The sequence below is a fragment of the Loxodonta africana genome, chromosome 3, assembly GCF_030014295.1.
Source record: "Loxodonta africana isolate mLoxAfr1 chromosome 3, mLoxAfr1.hap2, whole genome shotgun sequence".
In the NCBI taxonomy this organism is placed as follows: domain Eukaryota; kingdom Metazoa; phylum Chordata; class Mammalia; order Proboscidea; family Elephantidae; genus Loxodonta; species Loxodonta africana.
Window position 1 is genome coordinate 92,182,444 of NC_087344.1, and position 20,705 is coordinate 92,203,148.

General features: G+C 41.1%; 1 protein-coding gene across 1 annotated transcript; it reads left to right on the forward strand.

The window, feature by feature from the left end:
- Positions 1-14: 14 nt before the first annotated feature.
- Positions 15-18,900, forward strand: LRRC42 (leucine rich repeat containing 42). The gene is made up of 8 exons (XM_064282005.1): positions 15-208; positions 6,343-6,829; positions 11,560-11,691; positions 12,871-12,989; positions 14,189-14,277; positions 14,487-14,600; positions 17,674-17,758; positions 18,604-18,900. Exons 2-8 carry the CDS (start codon positions 6,357-6,359, stop codon positions 18,873-18,875), a joined length of 1,284 nt encoding a protein of 427 aa, XP_064138075.1. The 5' UTR covers positions 15-208; positions 6,343-6,356; the 3' UTR covers positions 18,876-18,900.
- Positions 18,901-20,705: the final 1,805 nt, after the last annotated feature.

A 20,705-nucleotide genomic window follows, 5' to 3' on the forward strand; every position in this document is an offset into this window, starting at 1 on the left:
CCTGCCCTGCCCTCCCTGGGCCCCCGCCGGTCCCGCGGTCCCACGGCGCTAGGTCGCCCCCAGCCCCCTCCCTCGTTCCACTCTCTCTTGGTCCCACCCTCCCTAGCTTTGTGCCCGGGTCTCCAAGCCGCTTCCCCCTCAGCCGCGCCGCGGGAGGAGGGAGCCGCCACAGAGGAGCTGCAGCTCGCTGCCCCAGGCAGGGGCACAGGTAGGTGGCGGCCGCGGGCAGGGCCGCTCACGGAGCCGGGGACTGCGTGTGGGGGCGGGGGAGGGGCGTGGGGATGGGGGAGGGGGGAGGGGAAGGCGTAAGGGATCTGCGAGGGCGAGAGAATCGGCGTGGGGGTTGGCAGAGGGGTGTGAGGGTGAGGAAATAGGGGTGTGGGAGCTGGGTTTAAGGGTGGGGTCAGGGTGCAAGAGGACAGTGGCCTATGAGAATTGGGGTTCGGGGCCTGAGTGGGAGAAGGGTCGGGTTAGCTTGGCTGGACTCCGGGAGGGACGTGCATGGGACCTGAGGTGAGCAAGGAACATTGCAGTAATGGTGAGGGAGGGAGGGAGTGGGATTTGAGGGGTGTAGGGAGGAAAGAAGCTAAGATTGGATTAGGCGAAAGGGTGGGGTCTTGGGGGTAAGGAAGTAAGAAGTTGGGGCTTCGGGTTGTGAAGTTGGGGAAAGTGAAGCGGTCAAGGAAGGGGATTTTGAAGGTTGAGTACAGAAGACAGCGAAAGGACTGGAAAGATTGGGATTGTGGGGGGAGGGAAGGCCAGAGAGTGGGAGGAAGGGAAGAGTAGATGGTGAAGGAAAGAGAGGAAGATGCCTGGGGGCTAGAGTGGGGTGGGGGTGGAATGGTTGGGGAGGGAAGGAGAGGCCGTGGGATTGGGTGTAGCGGACAGGGAGCCACATTTCTGAGCTGGCATGGAAGGATTGGAAGGGTGTGAAGTTTAAGAAGTGAGAGCAGGGAAGCTGGGAGTGGAGGGAGGGAGGGGCTGGGATTTTTTTTGGTGTGAGAATTGGATTTCCTGTGAGAGGCTCTAGAGTTGGCAGGTGGATAAAGTGTGAAGAGTGTAAAGATGTGGGAGAGATTGGGAAGTAGGGAACTGGGTGTGGTGTGACCTGGAACTTGGGAGAAGAAAGAATATAGATAAGGGAGGTAGGAAAGCGCACATTGTAGATAAAAAATAATTAGTGAGAAGAGTTGAAAATTCAGTAATGGTGGTGATACAAAGAACAATAAAGGTAGATTCTTAGTTGGTCGTTGGAAGTTTAAAACTCATTTCTGTACAAGTTTTTATGTTAGAAATTGTGTCACTAATATTGCGTTTTCGACTAAACCAGTGGTGTCTGAGTCTTGGCATGAAGGCCATGGGTTGACAGGCCTGGTGTATGGATGTGGCTCATTTCTGCCCTGGCAGAGGGAAGAAGGGAGGCCTCATTGTAGCACTGCCCTGGTTCTGCCCCCACCAACCCTTTCTTCAGATGCCCACTGTAGTTTTTTTTAGGCCCCCTGCCCTTTACCTCCTTTTAATTTGGACCAGTGAGTACCAAACAGGAGGGTGAGATTCATTTTTCACATTTTTTTATCCTTAAAGCCAATGTCATATTTTTATTCTAGAGAGACAGCATCGTTTAGTGGAAAAAGCTGAAGCTTTGGAATAATGCTGTTGTTGTTAGTTGCTGTCCAGTCAGTTCCAACTCATGTGACCCCATATGTGCAGAGTAGAACTGCTGCATAGGGTTTTCAGGGCTGTGACCTTTTGGAAGAAGATCGCCAGGCCTGTCTTCCTAGACATCTCTGGTTGGTTTCAAACCACCACCCTTTCTGCTAGTAGTCTGCCACCCAGGGAGCCCTTTTTGGAATGATAAAAAAAAAAAACAAACCTGTTGCCATTGAGTCGATTCTGACTCATAGTGACCATATAGGACAGAGTAGAACTGCCCCATGGGGTTTCCACCGAGCGGTTGGTGGATTCGAACTGCTGACTTTTTGGTTAGAGGCCAATCACCAGGGCTCCTTTGGAATGATAAAGCCTTGAAATTAAATTCTGGCTCTGCCACTTATTAGCTCTGTGTCCTTAACTAAATTACTTTCTGAGCATCTTCATCTATTAAATGGCAATCGTGACCTTTTAGGATTGTTGAGGATTATATGAGATCATTTTATACTGTACCTACCACAGTGCTTGACAACTGTGTTTAATAAGTGGTGGCTATCATACCATCATTATCATTGCTATAATTTGCTTATAGGGAATTATTAACTTACTTTATCTACTGTTATGGATTGAATTGTGTCCCCCCAAAATTTGTGTTGTAAATCCAAACCTCTATGCCCGTAGTTATAGTCCCCTTTGGGATTAGATTATTATGTTAATAAGGGAGGCGTAGGTTGTGTCTTCAGTCAATTTCTTTGGAGATATAAAAGAGAGAAAACGCAAGTTAGCAAGATGAGTTGGGGGAATAGAGATGCCAGGCTACATGAAGATTGCCCAGGAGCAGAAGCTCAGAAGAGACAAGGACCTTCCTCCAGAGCCAACAGAGAGCGAAAGCCTTCCCCTAGAGCTGACATTCTGTTTTTGAACTTCTAGTCTCCTGAACCTTGAGAAAATAAATTTGTTTGTTAAAGCCACCCAGTTGTATTTCTGTTACAGCAGCACTAGCTAAGACACCTGCTAAAGTTAAGTGCTTTCTTCTGTTTCCCTTCAAGTTAGTCATGCACTCAGCTTACAACTTTAATCCTGTTTCCTGTCCACTCCCAACCAGCATCTGACAGGGGTAGTTACGCTTTTTGCTTGGTAAACTGGCTTCAGAGTCTAAAAAATTATCATGTTTAGTTATCAATTATTTTATTTCGTCTCTTGTTCAAGGAGGCTGGAGAGAACAGAGTTGTTAAATGCAGTAAGGTTGTATCTTACTCACTTGATGAGATGACATACTTTGTGGTAACTGTGGCTCATTTGTGGTGACCAAATAATAGAACATGGACTATTGTAATATTTTTCTGTGCTGTTACGTGGATTACAAAACTGCCTCTCTCTAGAGGCTGGTAGACTATCAGAATGCCCATATTACACTGTTGATCCAATGTATAATGTAGCTTAATCAGATCTATAAGGACAGTGTTATTCATGCAGATATTAATTATTTTAATTTTCCAGGTTGTCTGGAGCTTTATACCATGCTACAGAACAGGCTCTGTCTCTGAGGGTTTCATTTACAATAGACCACCCTGTACAATAGCCAGGGGCACAAGAAGCCAAGTACAAAGTTTGTGTGGAATTCTCTTGTCTTTATAGTTCTTAACCTTGAAGGGTTTAAACATTAATTCTTAGATCATTTTATAATATCTCTGAACTCTCCAGAAGCTCCTTATTGGAGAATGCAGGATGTACACGTTTAGTAGTGGAAGGTCACCAGGATTCCCTGAACCAAGGTCACTTCCTCAACTTTCTGTCATAATTGAAGAATGGAGAGGCCTTGGGTTTCTGGACAGATAATGTGGGTTTACTTTTCAGGAAATACTGGATTTTTTTTTTTCCATCATTTAGAAAGAGAAATAGCATATGATGAGTAATCTAAAGATAAAATATAGCTAGAACTGTGTCTTTTTTGAAAATGATCCCTGGAAGCAGAAGCTTCCAGGATTTTGGGCAGCCTAGATGGGAGTCCTTTCTCTGAACCCAAACTGCTTGTGCCGTCTGCTGGATGGAATCAAACTTTTTTGATTTTCGTCCACAGTGGTCATTAATCTATCCACCCATCCATTTGTCCATTTTACTCCAAAGTTTGTAAAAGGCACTATTTGGGGGTGAAGTAAGGCTTAGGGATAATACAGGTGGGCAGACCCTATTCTATCACTCAGGGAGCTTACAGTGAGCTGATCTATTATAATATGTTATTTTCCATAGAATTTACCTTTCTACTCGAGTATTAAAATCAAGTCGTTCCTTTTTAGGGCCTTGCCTGGTGCCGTATTTCTGATCTAAAGTTAGAATAGGCCTCTAAATGTCCAATTACAGGGATAAAGACCAAAGGAGATCTGCTCATCTCTTCAAGATTAAGCTCTATGAGGCTGAAGGGGCCAGATGCTTACTCCTTCTTACTTAGATTAGGTGAGGTATCTCCTTAGCAGCAGGCACTGAACAGTGGCAAGAGAAGAGTATGGGTTATAAGAGCTGGTGTTGTGACAGGTTGTGTACCCACCCCCCCAGTACCAGTAGTACTGTACTCCCATCATCTGCTTTGCTTCTGCCATCCCGCAGAGGGGTCTGGCAAGTGGGGGGAGGAGCCTGCAGCTGTTGCCTGAAGGAGGAGCTGGCTCCTAGCAACAGTATCTGTAGGCCCTGCAGCTCTGAGCACAGTGTCTGTCCCTTTGAGGTCTCATCCTTCCTTTCGTTCAGTTCAGCGTGTAACTGTTGAGAATGTACTCTGTACTAGGCACTATGCTAGACTGGGAAAGAAAGAGAAATCAAATAAGTGCCTTGCCTTCACAGCTCTGGGAACATTGACAACTTAACAGACATAGTACGTGATGCTAAGTGCATGTGGAAGGAGATGCTGGGTACTCTGGGAGAACCAGACAGGCATGCACTGGGGCAGGGGTTAGGGAAGGTTTCCCAGGAGAGGGATGATGATTGATCCGAGTTACGGATAAGTAGGAATTAGGTCAAGGAGGCAGAGAAGGGTATTTCAGCCAAAGGGAGCAGAATAGGCAAAGGCCAGCAGGGCAAGAGAACTTGTCAAACTTACCTGGATGTTATGGCACAACCAGAGAGTAGGGCATAAGGGGATGAGCAGGAAACGGTAAGGCTCTAGGGCTTGGCAGGGCCCTGTTTTCTGATGTGCCTTTTATACGCATAATTATCCTTGGGAGAAACATGGGTAGTACTGATTCCCACAAACAGGATCGTTGTTTGATCTTCAGAGACTCAGCATTTTTGATCACCGACTTAATTGTTTGCTGACATTCTTAAGTAGCATCAGAGCCACATCCTGGCCTTGCATTGATGCCGAAGAAGCTGAGAGGGATCACTCTAAAAGTAGTCAACCAGCATCTTTTAGGAGTAGTACCAGCTTTTTCACCTGTATTTTAAATTTTATTCTCTTCTCTCTTTAAATTGTTGTGGAAGTAATAATCAAATATCTTCATTTTATTTAGTATAGCAATTCCTTGTGTATTTTGGAATCTCACAGTTACTCAGAAAAATGAGTATTTATTCCCGTTAGTGCTTGGGCACTAACATGATTGCAGAAATAACCAGCCATTTTTTGTTTTTGCCTTACCCTAAAAGTGCCTTAGATGCCTTAAAATAGCTTTTATTTAGCTCTTGTGATGGAGGTCTTTATTTGTAGATCCAAAAAACCCTGTTGCTTGTGGTCTTTGTAAAGTTTAGCAAAAAGTATACTTTAGGGACTTCTGCTCGGGACTGTTACATGCCAGAGCACTGTGTTAGGGTGTCTGGATGAATTCAACATGATTCCTCTCCTGGAGCTCAAACCAGGGGAAAGGCAAGCCCAGAAACAAATCAGTAGCAAAACAGTGAGCCAGGTGCAACAAAAGTGTATGGAAGGTGCCTAGCTAGGAAGTAAGTTATTTGTAGTCTTTGTTTTGTGCGTAAACGTTTAAAAAACAGAAACGGTAAATGCTACATGTACTATTTGTAACTTATAAATTAATAAAAATTCTGCAGTTTTAATGGGTGCATAACATTCCATGGTATCAGAGTATGACAGTTTATTTAATAACACCCCTTTTGTTGGACATTTAGGTTATTTCCAGTTGTTCTACTAATACACACTTTGCTGCCATGAATTTTCTTGAGGATGAATCTTTGCCTACATCTTGAGTTTTAGAAATGAGATTTGAGTGGGATTTTGAAGATGAATATAGGTTCCTGCCTGGCACAAATAGTTTGCGCTTGCCTGCTGACCTAAAGGTTGGCGGTTGGAACCCACTTGGCGGCACCATGGAAGAAGGGCCTGGCAATTTGCTTCTGCAGGATTACAGCCAACTAAACACTTGGAGCAGTTCTACTCTGTAACACGTGGGGTCGCTATGAGTCAGAATCGACTCAGTGGCAACAGGTTTTTTGGTTTGAAAGATGAATAGGAGTTTACTAGGTAGACAAGGAAAGGGGGAGGGTAGGAAAGGGCATTCTAGGCAGAGGCAATAGAAGAGGCAACCTCCAGTGCCAAAGTTCACAGGTGACTAGTGTGCTCGACTTTCAAAACCAAGCCAGCCACAGGGCCTGCCTGGTAGGCTCATAAAACTCTGGGCACAGCTAGATGAAGTTACATGTTACAAATGGCATTTTAATTGGATTCATTTCCCATGTGCCTTGCTTTTACAGTTGTAACCAAGGCAATGTCTTACTACCTCAACTCAGAAAACCGCCTGGACCCAGGGCCCATCTACGTGCGAGAAAACGGGCAGCTGCACATGGTCAATCTGGCCCTGGATGGCGTCAGGAGTAGCCTGCAGAAGCCAAGGCCTTTCAGACTGTTTCCCAAAGGCTTTTCTGTGGAGCTTTGCATGAACAGGGAAGATGATACTGCTCAGAAAGAGAAGACAGATCATTTCATCTTCACATATACCCGGGAGGGGAATCTTCGGTACTCTGCCAAAACCCTCTTCAGCCTCGTCCTGGGCTTCATCTCTGACAATGTTGATCACATCGATTCCCTTATTGGCTTCCCTGAGCAGATTGCTGAAAAGCTGTTCTCTGCTGCTGAAGCCAGACAGAAATTCACACAGCCAGGTGCAGGGCTGAGGGCTTTACAGAAATTCACTGAGGCCTATGGAAGTCTGGTGCTTTGCTCCCTGTGTTTGCGAAACAGGTGGGTGTTCTGATTAGGATGTTAAGTATTTCATTGGGTATGTTAATTCTGTCAAGCTCTGGGGCTTAGTGGACCCTTCATCAAATAGTGTTTCAATTTAGAACTTCTAAACACAGAATGGTCCTGGTACTTTTTTTTTTTAAAGTGGCAGGCCATTTTGAGAAAAATCATATAGCACTTAGCTTTATATTGAAAACACTTTGCAAGGAAAAGTTAATCCCTACAGTTCCTCCATTAGATAGGAAATTTTCTTCTGCCAACTTTCCTAGTAGGAGAAAGTAGGAAAGATAAGAGGTGATCTGCTAAATATCTCTTGGTATGTTCTGGGAGATGTGAAGTTCAGAATGCAGAGATCTTGGCTTCGTTTCAGTTTTCAGACCACTAGATACTTAAAAAAAAAAAAAAAAAACTAGATTTTTTTTTTTTTTTTTTACTAAGCATTAGATGAAAAGCAACCTTAAAAGAATGAGCGGTTAAAATTTTGAGTATCCTGAAGTTTGGAAAATTTCAGATAAGGTTCCAACACCAAGGTCTGTCTTGTAACAAAGCGGATGTTTTCTCTTGTGACTTGCCTTTGCTCATATACTTTTATTTATTTAGAAATTTTATTCTACCACAGTGTGAAAAAAAAGGGTTTATTAATTTAAAAAAAAGAACTTTAAAAAATAACACAAGTGTACATGGTAAACAATTCAGATGTAAACACAAAAGAATATAAAGTGAAACAAAATCCTCCCTCCTGTCTTATCTCCTGTTTTCTTTCCCCACAGCAGCTATCTCTGCAAAGATAAAAAGAAAAACCAGAGATACCTAGTCCTCTCCTTTATGCAAATGGCAACACACTTACATATAGTGTTACATACCTTGCTTCTTTACACAATTTGAAAGTCATTTATCATCAATACTTGTAGGGTTTTTTTTTTTAATGGCTGTATGGTATGCCACTTATTAAATGTTTTGTGATTAGAAAGGCAGGTCGCTACCAAGATGCGCAGTGAATACGACCATTATGACAAGGCTAAACAAAAAGCATGTAATAAAAGAGAAAGTCGTACTAGAAAACATAGGCTAAGGATGGTAAGTTCATATGCTTAAAAAAATAAAAACAAGCAATCTTTATTTAATTTGCTCAGTTAATGGTTTCACCCCATGCCAAACCACGTACTTTAAAAAGAAAAGACATAAGCATGTGCAGAAAAGAACAGAACTGTGGACTCATGAACTGAGCAGGCTCCTTCTGAAAGCTCTGTCTCTGTGCTGTGCTTTCAGCCATGGCTGGGCTTGGAGTTGATGCTGGTAGAAAGGAAAAAAATTACCTTGCCTAAGTGAAAAAATCAAGCAGCATTTCATTGTAACAAATGTATAAATACATTTCACTCCATTTTTTATTCAAGTTATTTGTAGTTATTGTAGAAAAATTAAAAACAGAATTATGACATACCTTGTTTTGAAATTTTTTTGTTTTGTAAAAGCAATGTATGCTATTTGGGAAATAGAAAAAACTAATACAAAAACATTCATAATCCAACCATTCGTGGTAATCATTTTCAAAGGCAGGCTGATTAACCAGTAAGCAAGGTACCCAAAACCAAAACTCGATGCTGACAGGTCAGTTCCAGCTCAGTGGCCCTGTAGGACAGAGTAGAACTGCCCCGTAGGGTTTCTAAGGAGCAACTGGTAGATTTGAACTGCTGCCCTTTTGATTATAGCGGACCTCTGAACCACTGCACCACCAGGACTGCAAACAGGGTGCTCAGGGGCTTATAGTAAGCAAGGAACACACGGGCTAAATTGTGTTTATTTACTAATCTGTAGTGCGCAGTTTCACGTGGGTTTTACCAAGTCAATGATGTGGTGAAAAACAGATGAAATTGTGCACTGCAGATTAGTAAGCCTGTGTATATGTTGCTTACTGGGTAATCCATCCCTGTTCAAAGATGTATTTTTACACATTTGGGAATATACTCTAACTTTGTATTCTGCCTTTTTCTTTTCCCAGCTACCATTGTAGTTTAAGCATTTCCCTTGCTGTTGAAAATGCTACGTAAACACCATTTGTGATGAATGCAGACTGTTCAGTGGCATTGGTCAGATTGTGATGAGAACAGCGTTTTCATGCACATTTGATGAGCACATGAATTAGTGTAACATTTTGGGAAAGCTGTTTGGCAGCATGTACCAAGAACTGTAAAAACATCCATACCATTTGTTTGATCCATTAATTCCACTTTTAAGAATCTATTCTATTAAAATGATCAAGGATGGGAACAAATATTTTTATACAAGGGTGATCTAGTAGTACCATTTGTAATCATGAAAATCTGAAAACTATAAATGTCCAACAATAGAGGATTGATTAAGCAAATTATGATACATCTGTAGAATGAGGAGCCCTGGTGGCACAGTGGTTAAGAACTTGGCTGCTAACCAAAAGGTCAGCAGTTCAAATCTACCAGCTGCTGCTTGGAAACAGTTCTTTTCTGTCTTGTAGGATCGCTGTGAGTCAGAATTGACTCTACGACACTTTTTTTGTATGATGACCTATAACTGTTAAGATAACATTGAAACATTATTTAAAATGTGAAATTTTCTTGATAAAGATTAAAATTATATGTGTTATATGATACCAATTTTGTTAAACTGTATGTGTACATATATTGCATATATGTATAGAAAGAAAAAAGAGAAAGGTACCAAAATGTAGTCATTATCTAGAAAATGGGATTGAAGTAGTGTTTAATTTTCTTTATACTTTTCCATATCTTCTTGATTTTTTCCTCTAATGAACAGGTATTACTTTTATAATCAGAAAATGTAAGGAAGGTTTTTAACATAATCTTTTGGCTTATATATTTTATTGCAACAATTCCAGATTTTTCTCTTATTCAGATGAGAGAGTTAAAGACTTTCAGTTGTGATCAGAAACCTTCCTTCTCCTTTTAAGTTCCCAGAGGAAAATAGGAAGAGGGCAGGAGATTTGGGGTTGCCCTTGCAACCCAGGGATGAAGCTGTAGCAACAAAAGGTATTACTGGCATGAAGAAGTTCAGATCAAAGGGAAATAGCCCAAGCCCAAAGCTTGAGAAAATAATTGAAAGTAAGATATTTGGGTAAGTACAGGCACTTGCTCTCTTGGGATTGGGTCACAAAGCTGCCTGCCAAAAGAAGCCAGTGTCCTTGGTACTGGGCTCTAACCCTACAAAACTCTCCTCCCTTGTGTTGAAACCCTAGTGATTTTTAATCCCACTGATGACCTCAGGGAGGCAGCTGTGTTTTCCTTAAAATATCACGCTGTGTAACTGAAATAATAGTAATAGCTGCCATCTCATGAAGGCCTATCAGGTGCCATATACTTTTTGAATATTGATGCTGATTTTCTTAATAATCCTGAAAAGTAGTCATCAATCCTATTTTTGAGGCTCAGAGAGGCTAAGTAACTTTTTTACAATCACAAATAATAAGGGCTGTTAGAATCCAAACTCACTTTTGTCTGATAATAAGATATGTCTTTGCTCTTTCTGTGGTTCTCCACTATACTGTTCTGAACTCTTTAAGAGGAAAGCTGGAACACTAGTTGCAAGCAAGACCGAAGCTTTGATTATGTCTTGGATCAGCATCTAGTAATGCCTGTGGCCTTGCATGATGCTTTCTCAGCCTTGATTTTTGTAGTGTTCTTTAATCATGGTACATGCTGTTATGTGCTTTGCAGATAACCCTTGTTTCAGAACTACAAAAAATATTTTGGTTACTTGATCAAAGGATGTATATTTTCCTTTCTCTGATTGCTGGTGATCCCCCAAATCCCCATTAACCCACTTCAACTCTGTGATTGGAAGATGGAAAACAGCAGCTTTACTTGCAGTGCAATTAAAATACATCTGAGTAAATAAGGCTCATTTGTGTACCCAGCTGAGCTCTGCCCAGGCAGCTCAGGTTCTGCAGTTTAAATGGGGTTTCAGTGCCTCAAGCCATCTGTACCTGGCAGTCAGGCCCGTGATCAGTTTGAGTACATCTTACTTTGTTTGCAAGTAGGAAGAAAAGAGATTAAATTCTGCTTTTGTCCTGTGATTGTTCCACCCGGTTTTTGGCAATTATTATCCTGCTGACAGAAGGGAACTGTAAACTTTTTTAAGTATAACCCCACTGATCCTAGCACATCATCTTGCTGTGGAAGCCTCTAGACATCCAAGGGGAAAAGTGGATGAGAAAGACATGCTCAAGTCAGTTCCGCTGTTAGGATTCTCTTCTGTTTCCTGTCACACCTAAACCTGTTTTGTTTCTTATCACTGACCCCTTCTGAAATAGATGAACAAAATAAAAGGCAGGGTGGAGGGGCTGTGGAATGCCTGTTTGAGCTCCTTTGGTTCTCCAGAGGCCTTCCTGATGCTTCCTGATAACAATTTGGCAAGCTGCTCCAATGTAATTAAGTTGCTGAGGCTCACAGGTTTGTCTTAATAACCATGTAGACTAAAGTGAGTCCTTGTAGCAGTCATGCTACACATACTTTTGGAGTGAAGTTAGCAGAATAACAAGCACAGTGAGAGGGCAGGTACTCAGACTGGTGTTGCACCCTGGTTCAACCCGTGTCCAGATAGTTAATCAGTGAAGTCCGAGTATTACATAATACTTTTTTTGGCCTAATGGGATGTTGACTGCTGGCACCAAGCCACAAATGGTAATGTTTTAAAAAAAGAAAGAAGAAAAGCTGTTGATTGTTCTCCACGCTCCACAGATATCTGGTGATTTCAGAAAAACTTGAGGAGATAAAGTCTTTCCGGGAGCTGACCTGCTTGGATCTTTCCTGTTGCAAGCTTGGAGATGAACACGAACTTCTAGAACATCTCACCAATGAGGCACTATCTAGGTATTGACCTGCCATCATTTGTAAATGAATTGTTTTATTATTACATAAGGGACTGTTCCGAAGGGATCGCCGGAAGGAATGCTGATAACTTTCCAATTCTATGTTTATTTGCAATTTTTTTTTTTCCTGAAACATTTTCAAGCTCCATTTATTTGGTACAAGCAATGTAGACTGGATAACTCTTAGGAAAGTCAGTCAGCTGGTTTTCTTTTCTAAACGAGCTTTCTATCAACATGTAGTACTTGAAGTTACCTGGTTTGGAAAATGATTTTGTTCTTTATTTGTTCAGCCCTTTCTAGCAATAGGTGAGAAGCTATATAGTTTTTCACAGTCATTAGGATTTTCTGTTTTATCAGTGAACTATAAATTATAAAGAAATTGAATTACTAAAGACAGCCAAATAAGTCCCTTTCAAGACCTGTGATTTCAAGAAATGGCCCAGTTCATACCATTCACACATAGTCCTACTGATTTCAGGTTACTCAGTCCAGCCAGCAGAGAGGAGGGCAGATGGATTCCTTTGTGGTTTCATTAACACCCAGAAGGATAACAGCATTGCAAACCTGGGTCTAGCCTGCTACCGGGGGCCTGCCTCTGACAGTGACACCTACACACTGCCCCATACAAAGGTATTTTTGTGTTAGGTTAGCAGCAAGTCTCAGATCTCTTGTTGTGTGAGGGGCAGCACGTTAGCACACCAGTTTCAGGTTAGCCGGATGGATTGGGTTATGAGTATACCTTATAACCCAGTCTGAAAGTCTAGATTTGGAAAGCTGATTAAAATTAGAGGAGTGTTTGCTTTGCACAAGGAATTCTATAGGTGTTCTTTAGCAGATTCTCTGACATATTCAGAACATTGTTGGATTTTCACACAGTTTGTCAGGAGTGTAACTTTTGTGTTAAACGAGGGATGTTTATTCCCTTAATGAAGTCCCTATTTACCTCATTCGACCATACACCTTTACTGCCCTCTGCCATCAGAGGTTAGTACTACATGACACTTGGATCCCTGTTAACTATCACTTAGTAACTGAAATAGCACCACAGGACCTTTAACTCTGTTAAATACATTGAGTATTAAATTCCAGGGAATAGAAGATATTTTATATTTTTAAATGAAGTTTTTGAAAGCATGTTCTCAAACTCTCTTTAAGTAATTTATGGACTTTGTTTCCCTAGTGTAACTCAACTCCACTTGAAGGATAATTGTTTATCCGATGCCGGGGTGCGGAAAATGACAGCACCAGTTCGAGTGATGAAAAGAGGCCTTGAAAATCTGACATTGTTAGACTTATCTTGTAAGTTTTATTAGATGTTATAGATTATCACTGTTGGAATGGCCTTAGAGATTATCTGGTTCTTCCTCTACATTTAAAGGTGATAAAACTGAGGGAAGAGGACTTTCCTAGGTGCCTAAGCAAGTTAGTGACAGAGCAGGACTAGAGTCAGATGCCTTAACTTCTGGCCAGATGCCTTTCCTGGCACACTGCCACCTGTGGGATAGGGAAAGCCCTTATAGATTCATCCATGTTACTCAGCTATAGCATGTGCACACCGGGCAGCCTTTCATCATACTCACTGCATATGTAAAGGACATTTGACTTGTTTAAGTCTCTGATCCATGGTGTCTGTTAGCTAGGTATCTTTATTGGTATTTGCGCAATAAAAACCTAGATAAGTCTATAATGGCCATAGCTTCCTCAGGATTAACCAGATATTGACTCTAATGGTAGAAAGTTGATAGAGACCATTTATGATTTAACTGAACATCCATTGAATATATGGCAGGTTGGCATGGTGTTGAGAGAATAGAAGGAGCAGGGTTTTGAAGTTGGAGGACCATCCTTACTTTGCTACTTTTACTTGCAGCTGTGTGCTCTTAGGCAAGTAGTTTAGCCTCTCTGAGCCTTGGTTTTGGCCTCTGTAAAATGAAGGTAATAATGAATGCCCTTCCTAGCTCGCAGGGAAATGTATTCATTCAACAAATACTGTTTGAGCATCCACAGTGTGCTAGGCACTGTGTTTATAACCTCGAGAATTCAGTGCTCAATATAATACTCTCTGATGTGAAAAGGTAATATGTAAGAAAATAGTCTGAAAAAAAAATGCAAGTTAAGAGTAGTGATAGTCTCTGTGTCGAAATACCCTTAAAAATCTTTTTAAAATAAACAAACGCTTTTACTTTTGAGGTGAAACGGCCATGAACAAAATCTGATGAACATTTTTAATACATGTTTACATATGCTGTTTTCATGTGGTTCCAAACTAGGCCCTTTGGGATAACTACCTGGTTTATTTGTTTTTCTGGCCCCCCTCAAATCCTCAAACATTAGAGCTGTAAAAGATCTTAAGGATCATCTATTGTGGCTCTTCCTATGTTAATTTATTCTGAAAATATTTTATATTGTATCATTGCCTAGATTTTTCTGAACTTATAGTTGACATTTTAGCAACAATTACACTGTAATGGAATGCTACCTGTGTTTTTGACATCTAGGCAACCCTGAGATCACAGATGCAGGAATTGGATACCTCTTTTCTTTTAGAAAACTAAACTGCTTAGATATCTCTGGGACAGGGCTCAAGGTAAGACTTTTGTTACTTTCTTTTAGTTGACAGAGATCATTTATGATTTAACTGAATATTCAGCTTACAACTTGATATTTTGCTTCTGCTAAGGGGTGTCTTTAGAAAGGGGTGGTATTTATGGTGATCTCTGTTTTCTACCAAAACTAAGTAAGAATTGACCAAATGTGTGCTGTGTATTTCTATTCTCTCTCTCTCTCTCTCACAAGGACATCAAAGCCATCAAACACAAGCTCCAGACCCACATAGGCCTCATTCACTCCAAGGTGCCTTTGAAGGAATTTGACCACAGTAACTGCAAGACAGAGGGCTGGGCTGACCAGGTACTGCACATTTCTTTCCCCTACAGTTACTATGGCTTTTCATTGTCCAACACTTTGAACAAACTTTTATCTTCTTGGTATCTCTTGGCTGAGTTGTCATCTTCATGTCAAATTAGAAACACTGATGGGCTGTAACTTGATCCAGCTATTTAAGGAGTTGGTATTAGGTGGCAGTCCTTAAACTGTGCTTCATTTTTACTGGACCTAGGAGAAAATGCCATCTTACAGATGACTCAGAAAAAAACAGTAAATTCCGGCTATGCAAAAAAGCAGTATGGCCCAACTTCAGAAGGACAGATTGTCTTAGCAGTGCCTATAGACTGGAAAGAGAATAAACTCTAGAGTCACACTGTTAAGGGTTCAAATCCAGCCCTTCCTTTTCTTTTGGGTAAATTTCTTACCTTTTAGAACCTTAGTGAAGAACTGGAAATGGCTTTTTTGTTGTTTCATTGAGCCTTTCCATTTTTATCCCTTGACTGAAATTTACGTTGACTCTACCTTGTCTTCTGGATGGTATTCCTCAACTGAGTAAAGTACAGACTTAAGTAGGAGTCAGAGTAACTGAGTCGTACAGTGCCAGTAGATGTCTGCTTGCTTGTGCCTGATGCCTTTGTCCTTCAGGCACCTTTAACTAGTGGTTCTCAGATGGCTAGAAGACCCACCAAACCATTTTATGCTGACCCTTCTTGGCTCCAAGCCATAATGCATGATGGTGGACCCATCCAACTGCCTAATTGTAGCATCACTTCTCGATAGGTAAGGAAGAAGGGATACTGGTAAGTCATTGTTTCAGTAGCACTTCGAGGTTGGTCTAGAACATACTCATGAGATAATTACGTTGCCAGACAAAGTTTGTAGCATTGAATGAGTCCTAGATGCATCCAGTGGACTTGAGGTAGGTGGGGGATGGTCAAACAAAGGCTTGATAGAGTTTGGAGGATGGAAAGAGCATAGGCTGTGGAGTAAAAGAGACCTAAATTTGGGATCCTGGCTCAATAGCCCAATAGTACAATGTAAAGCAACTTAGAGTTTCTGTAAAATACAGAAACCAGGACCTATCTCACAGGACTTGGTGAGGATTAAGTAAAACACCTGATGCCTGACCTGAGGGAGGCTGATTGGTCCCACTGCAGTGTCTTGCCATCCAACCTCAGCTGGGCCCCTAGTGCCTTATCCATCTCCTGTTGATCCCTTATTGAAATGGTTTCAGGCTGCCTACCTTCTCCTTCTGCCCTCGTTCTTAGCTGGTGACCCAGAAAAACAAGGCCATATAACAGGGATCCCTTTTCTTCCCTATCTCTGTCTTGGAATTTCTCCGTTTCTTCAGCTGTACTCTACTCCCCTTCCATCAGTGGTGAACAGGTGTGCCACTTGTATTCCAGTAATAAGCCCCTTTGTCTTTTTACCAGTTCTATTTCCTGAGACCTCTAGTTTCATCTGTGATAATTTACTAGTAATTGTTCCCCCCGCCCTTGCCTCACCCCTGCGTCTTTAATCTCATCCTCTGTTGACTGTTTTCTTTCTGTGTACAAACATGCTTAAGCTACCCTTAATCCAGCATGCCTCCCTAACCCCCAACTCAGCCATGAATTGTTTCCTATTCTTATCTCGCCTACTCCTCACTGCCTGCTTACTTCTTAATCCCTTGTAATCTAGTTCTGGCCTCCACTGCTCTACTGAAATTGTTCTTTTGAAGGTGACATGTGATCTCTTAAAAGCCAAATCCAGTATGTTTTTCTCGTTCTTTACTCTCCTTGGCATTTCTGCAGTAGTTGATCTAAACACTCATTCCTTGATGCTTTTTTCTCTTGTTCTCTCTCTTGGCTCTCCCCCAACTTTCTGACCTCTCTCTCTGGCTCTTGCTGATTCCTCACCCCCTCTTCTCCTCCTCTCTTACATCTCTGCTCACTTCCCTGGTGATCATCACTGTTCTCAAAGTCTTAACTGTCCTGCAGGGATGACTCCACCTTACTTCTCTCAGATATCAGACTGCCATTCCTAGATCTCTGCCTGGCCCCTCGAAATCAGCTTGGGTAGAACCAAACTCATTTTCTTTTTCCCCATCCCCAAACAGCTTTTCCTATTGATGTTCTTATTTCTGTTATTGGGAAAAAAGATTTTCTCTATTAGCCACTCAGTTGTCAGATTCTAAGACGTTAATCCACCTTGGTATTCTCTTAGATCTGTCCTCATTTCCCATTACCAGGAGGGTATCATAGACAGGTTGACAAGGGATATTTGTTGAGTGCTTTCTGTGTGCCAGATGCTGTGCTAAGCCGTTCATGTACATTATCTCACTTAATCCTCACAACTGCCCTCTGAGATGTGTGCTATTATTAACCCCTGTTTTACAGACAAAGAAAATGAGACTCAGAAATTAAAATCACTTGCCAAGGGTTCCCTGTCCAGTAGGTGGTAGAACTAACTCCAGAACTGTATTCTTAAACTCTGTGTTGTGAAAATGTTTTTCTTGACTTCTTTTATGATCATTTCGTTGCATGCCAAAGTTCTTGTTACTCGTGGTATATGTGAAATGATCCTTTACTTTATTTATATATAGTTTATACTCAGCCAAATTTCTAAAAGGATTTGCAGTAGCCTTATAATATAATAATACATTTGTAACAGTTTAAAAAAAAAATGAACACTGACTAGGAAGTGTTCAGAGAATATGGAAAGGTAGGCATTTTACACAAGTACGAGAGTTTGAATGGTATATTTTGAGGCAATGACAGTGAGTCTAGAATGTGTGAAAAGTATTAGGATTCAGATTTTAACTTTAGTATTTATTTTTAAGGAATTTGCAGTTTGTTTTTAGCTTGGAATAGAGATGAAAATAGAAGAGGGAGTCAGCTTTATAGATTCTTCTGAGTCCTACAGATACACATACATCCAATATGTTTATATTCTGAGCCAGCTCCTCCGTTAGGAAAGAAAATCCAGACCCAGTCATCTTAAGTAAAATCTTCAACAGGGGTTTGTGTTTATGGGGAGGCAGCTGGGGAGAACAAGGAAGGCTTGAGATTAAAAGCTTGAAGTTTTGTACGGATTCAAATCTTCAAATATGTTTTAGATTGTTCTGCAGTGGGAACGCGTGACTTCAGAAGCTGTGAAGCCACGAGAAACCTCGGAGCCTCAGATGGCAGCTCAGCGCTTCTGTAAGCAATTCCCTTTCCTTGGAGTTTTTTTTCCTTTAGGTTCTTTGTAGCCTTAAAGCAGTTAGCCTGTCTTCACTCAATTAGGAAAATGAATAATAGTATTGATTTATTTATGACCATCCACCAAGACTTGTATTCCCTCAACATAGCTTAGTGTGTTAAGTTCACTCTTAACTTTGAGTACCAGCACTAGGAAAATAGCTTTTAAAAATTATTTTTTGTATTCCATCTTGCTTCAAAAAGGATTTGTGATGGCACAAAAGTGAATGGGGTACAGAAGATAAAAAGAAATTAGGTGATAGAATTGAAGTGAAGGGGAAATGTAGCAGAATAATCCAAGGCATTCCAAAAAATATAGAATAAAGTTGTATTATTTGCTAAAATTGAACCATAAATTTGGCTTTCAGCTTTTTAGAAGACAGCAAGTCCAGATTTTGGTTGATAACAGCTAATGTTTATTGAACTTCTACTGTGTGCTGATCAGTGTGCTAAGCCCTTTTCATGCATTGTCTCATTTATCTTTACATCATCCTTATGAAATAGGTTTTATATCCCTATAAAGATGAGAAAACTGAGTCTCAGGGAAGTCACTTACACAAGGTCACTTATCCTGTGAGTGGCACATCTGGGATTTGATTGCAAGCTTGTCAGACTCCGGAGTGAACACATGCCTTCAGCCTTTGCTGGAGCATAAATCATTATTACAGGGCACTCAGAATAAAATTAGTCAAACATCACCCTGTTTGAGCCTTTGTCACTTCCCTTGGATCATCTTTCTAGACTTTGTGCGAGCATTACCTTGCCAGTGTAGTAAACTCATTGCCCTTCCCTCTGTCACTCTTCAGATGGGAAGCGGTCTCTGACAGACACCCCGGTGAAGTGCTCCCTGGCAGACACCCACGTGAACTCTTCCGAGAAACTCCAGTTCTATAAAGAGAAAGCCCCAGACTGCCATGGGCCATTGTTGAAACGGGAGACTCCCTTGTGCCAGGAGTCAAAGAACAAGAAGAGAGCCTTTGAGGACCCAGAGAAGGAACAGAATAACTCTTCACAGTCTTCAAAGCAGAAATATGTATGTCTTGCTGTGGAAGACTGGAACTTGTTAAATTCCTATTGATAGGCAGATACAAGCTGACCCCACCCCCCACCCTGCTTTAATGTATGAGGAAAGGAGACTGATGATGTTTTACTTTTTGGATGACTTTACCTATGACATTAGCATAGCAAGCAGATATTTCTACTTTTGTGGTTGGGGAGGGGACTGCTATGGAAGTATGTAATAATTTCTAATGTATATTTTCAATACATAGTAATTTTTTCAAATAAACGTTTTTGCTGTCCTTAAGTTCTGGTTGTGGATTACAGACTGGAGCCTCAAGAAATAACACTTTGGTTTGGGAAGGAAGGTCATGTGAACTAACAGGGAAGCCTAGCATGATTTGTTACTACAGGTAGTCTCCAATTTATGACATACTCGAGTTACAATGAAGTGCACTTAGGACTGTCCTTTTTTTTCTGTTGTGTGGCTTTGTGTGTGTGTGTGTGTGTGTGTGTGTTTTGGTACATCTAATCGGTAGTAAGTTGCAGCATGTAATTTGCTGATGTTACCATTTTCTGATGTTCATTCTGAGATATCCACTTGCAGATGCTCAATTTTATGATTTACTGTTCAAAACACTGCTGGATTTATAGATAGTGATAATAAAAGGCAATAAAAATGAAAAAAATGAGGTATTTGACTTAGGTCAGGACCGAGTTACAATGGAATCGTCAGAATGGAACCCCACTGTAGGCCGGGAACTTCGTGTACTACAATTTATATTCTAGTGACCTGCGTCTTATTAAATGCTCCGTATTTTCCATGCCCTGTCCTCCCAACACCCCTGGAAAACTTCGATTGGAGTTAAGAAGTCATTTAACCTCAAGTTAAATGACTTGTTCAAGATCACAGAGCTTAGAAGTGACAGAGCCATCATTTGTACTTCTTCACTCCCAAAGCCCACTCTGTTACATTACTTGCTTAAATAATAGTTCGTTGTTACTGTTAGCTGCCATTGAGTCATCCCCTGACTCATGGTGACCCCGTGTGCAATGGAATAAGACGCTGCCCAGTCTGGTGCCATCCCTTTGATCAGTTAGAGATTGGATTGTTGAGATCCATAGGGTTTTCACTGGCTGATTTTTGAAAGTAGATCAGCAGGCCTTTCTTCTAGTCCATATAACCATGTATTAAAATCCCAATTATATGCCAGTCTATTAAGTAAACCTCCAGATGAGGAACCTGAAACCAATGACTTGTCTGAGATCATGTATCTAGTAAGTGGTAGAAGCTTCTTTCTGCATTTCAACAAATTACTTGGAAGGGGCCAGATAGCAAATATTTTAGGCTTCATAGGCCATACGATTTCATTTGCAACTGTTCAGCTCCAATGGTGTAACAAAAGCAGCTGTAGACAATATGTAAACAATAGGTGGCCGAATTCCAATAAAACTTTATTTATAAAAACATCACTGACTGGATTTGGCCTGTGGGCCATAGTTAGCCAACTGCTGCCTTAAACCAGTGCTTTTCAAATTTTATTATACATGCAAATCACTGAGAGATCTTGTTAAAATGCAGATTCTGATTCAGTAACGGGCCCTAAGATTCAACATTTCTAACAAGTTTCCCTGTGATGCCAGTTTTTCTAGTTGTTGGACCACACGTTTGAGTAACAAGGCTCTAGACCTTCACTGTTTAATAGCTAGCCCCTAGCCACGAGTGTCTGTTGAACACTTGAAATGTGGCTAGTCCAAACTGACATGTGCTGTAAAATAAACACTGGGTAGCAAAGACTACCCACCAAAAAGAAACAAGGATACCTCAACTTAAAAAATATTGATTACATGTTGAAATAATTATTTGGGGGTTAAAATAATTAATTTTACCTGTTTTTATTTTTGTAAT

What these genes read in the sequence shown, in the direction of transcription:
- LRRC42 (XM_064282005.1), top strand. Translation starts at nt 6,357, where the DNA reads ATGTCTTACTACCTCAACTCAGAAAACCGCCTGGACCCAGGGCCCATC. An exon ending in GACATTGTTAGACTTATCTT is followed by an intron (nt 12,990 to 14,188) that starts GTAAGTTTTATT and finishes TTTGACATCTAG; the next exon opens with GCAACCCTGAGATCACAGAT. An exon ending in CAGAGGGCTGGGCTGACCAG is followed by an intron (nt 14,601 to 17,673) that starts GTACTGCACATT and finishes AATATGTTTTAG; the next exon opens with ATTGTTCTGCAGTGGGAACG.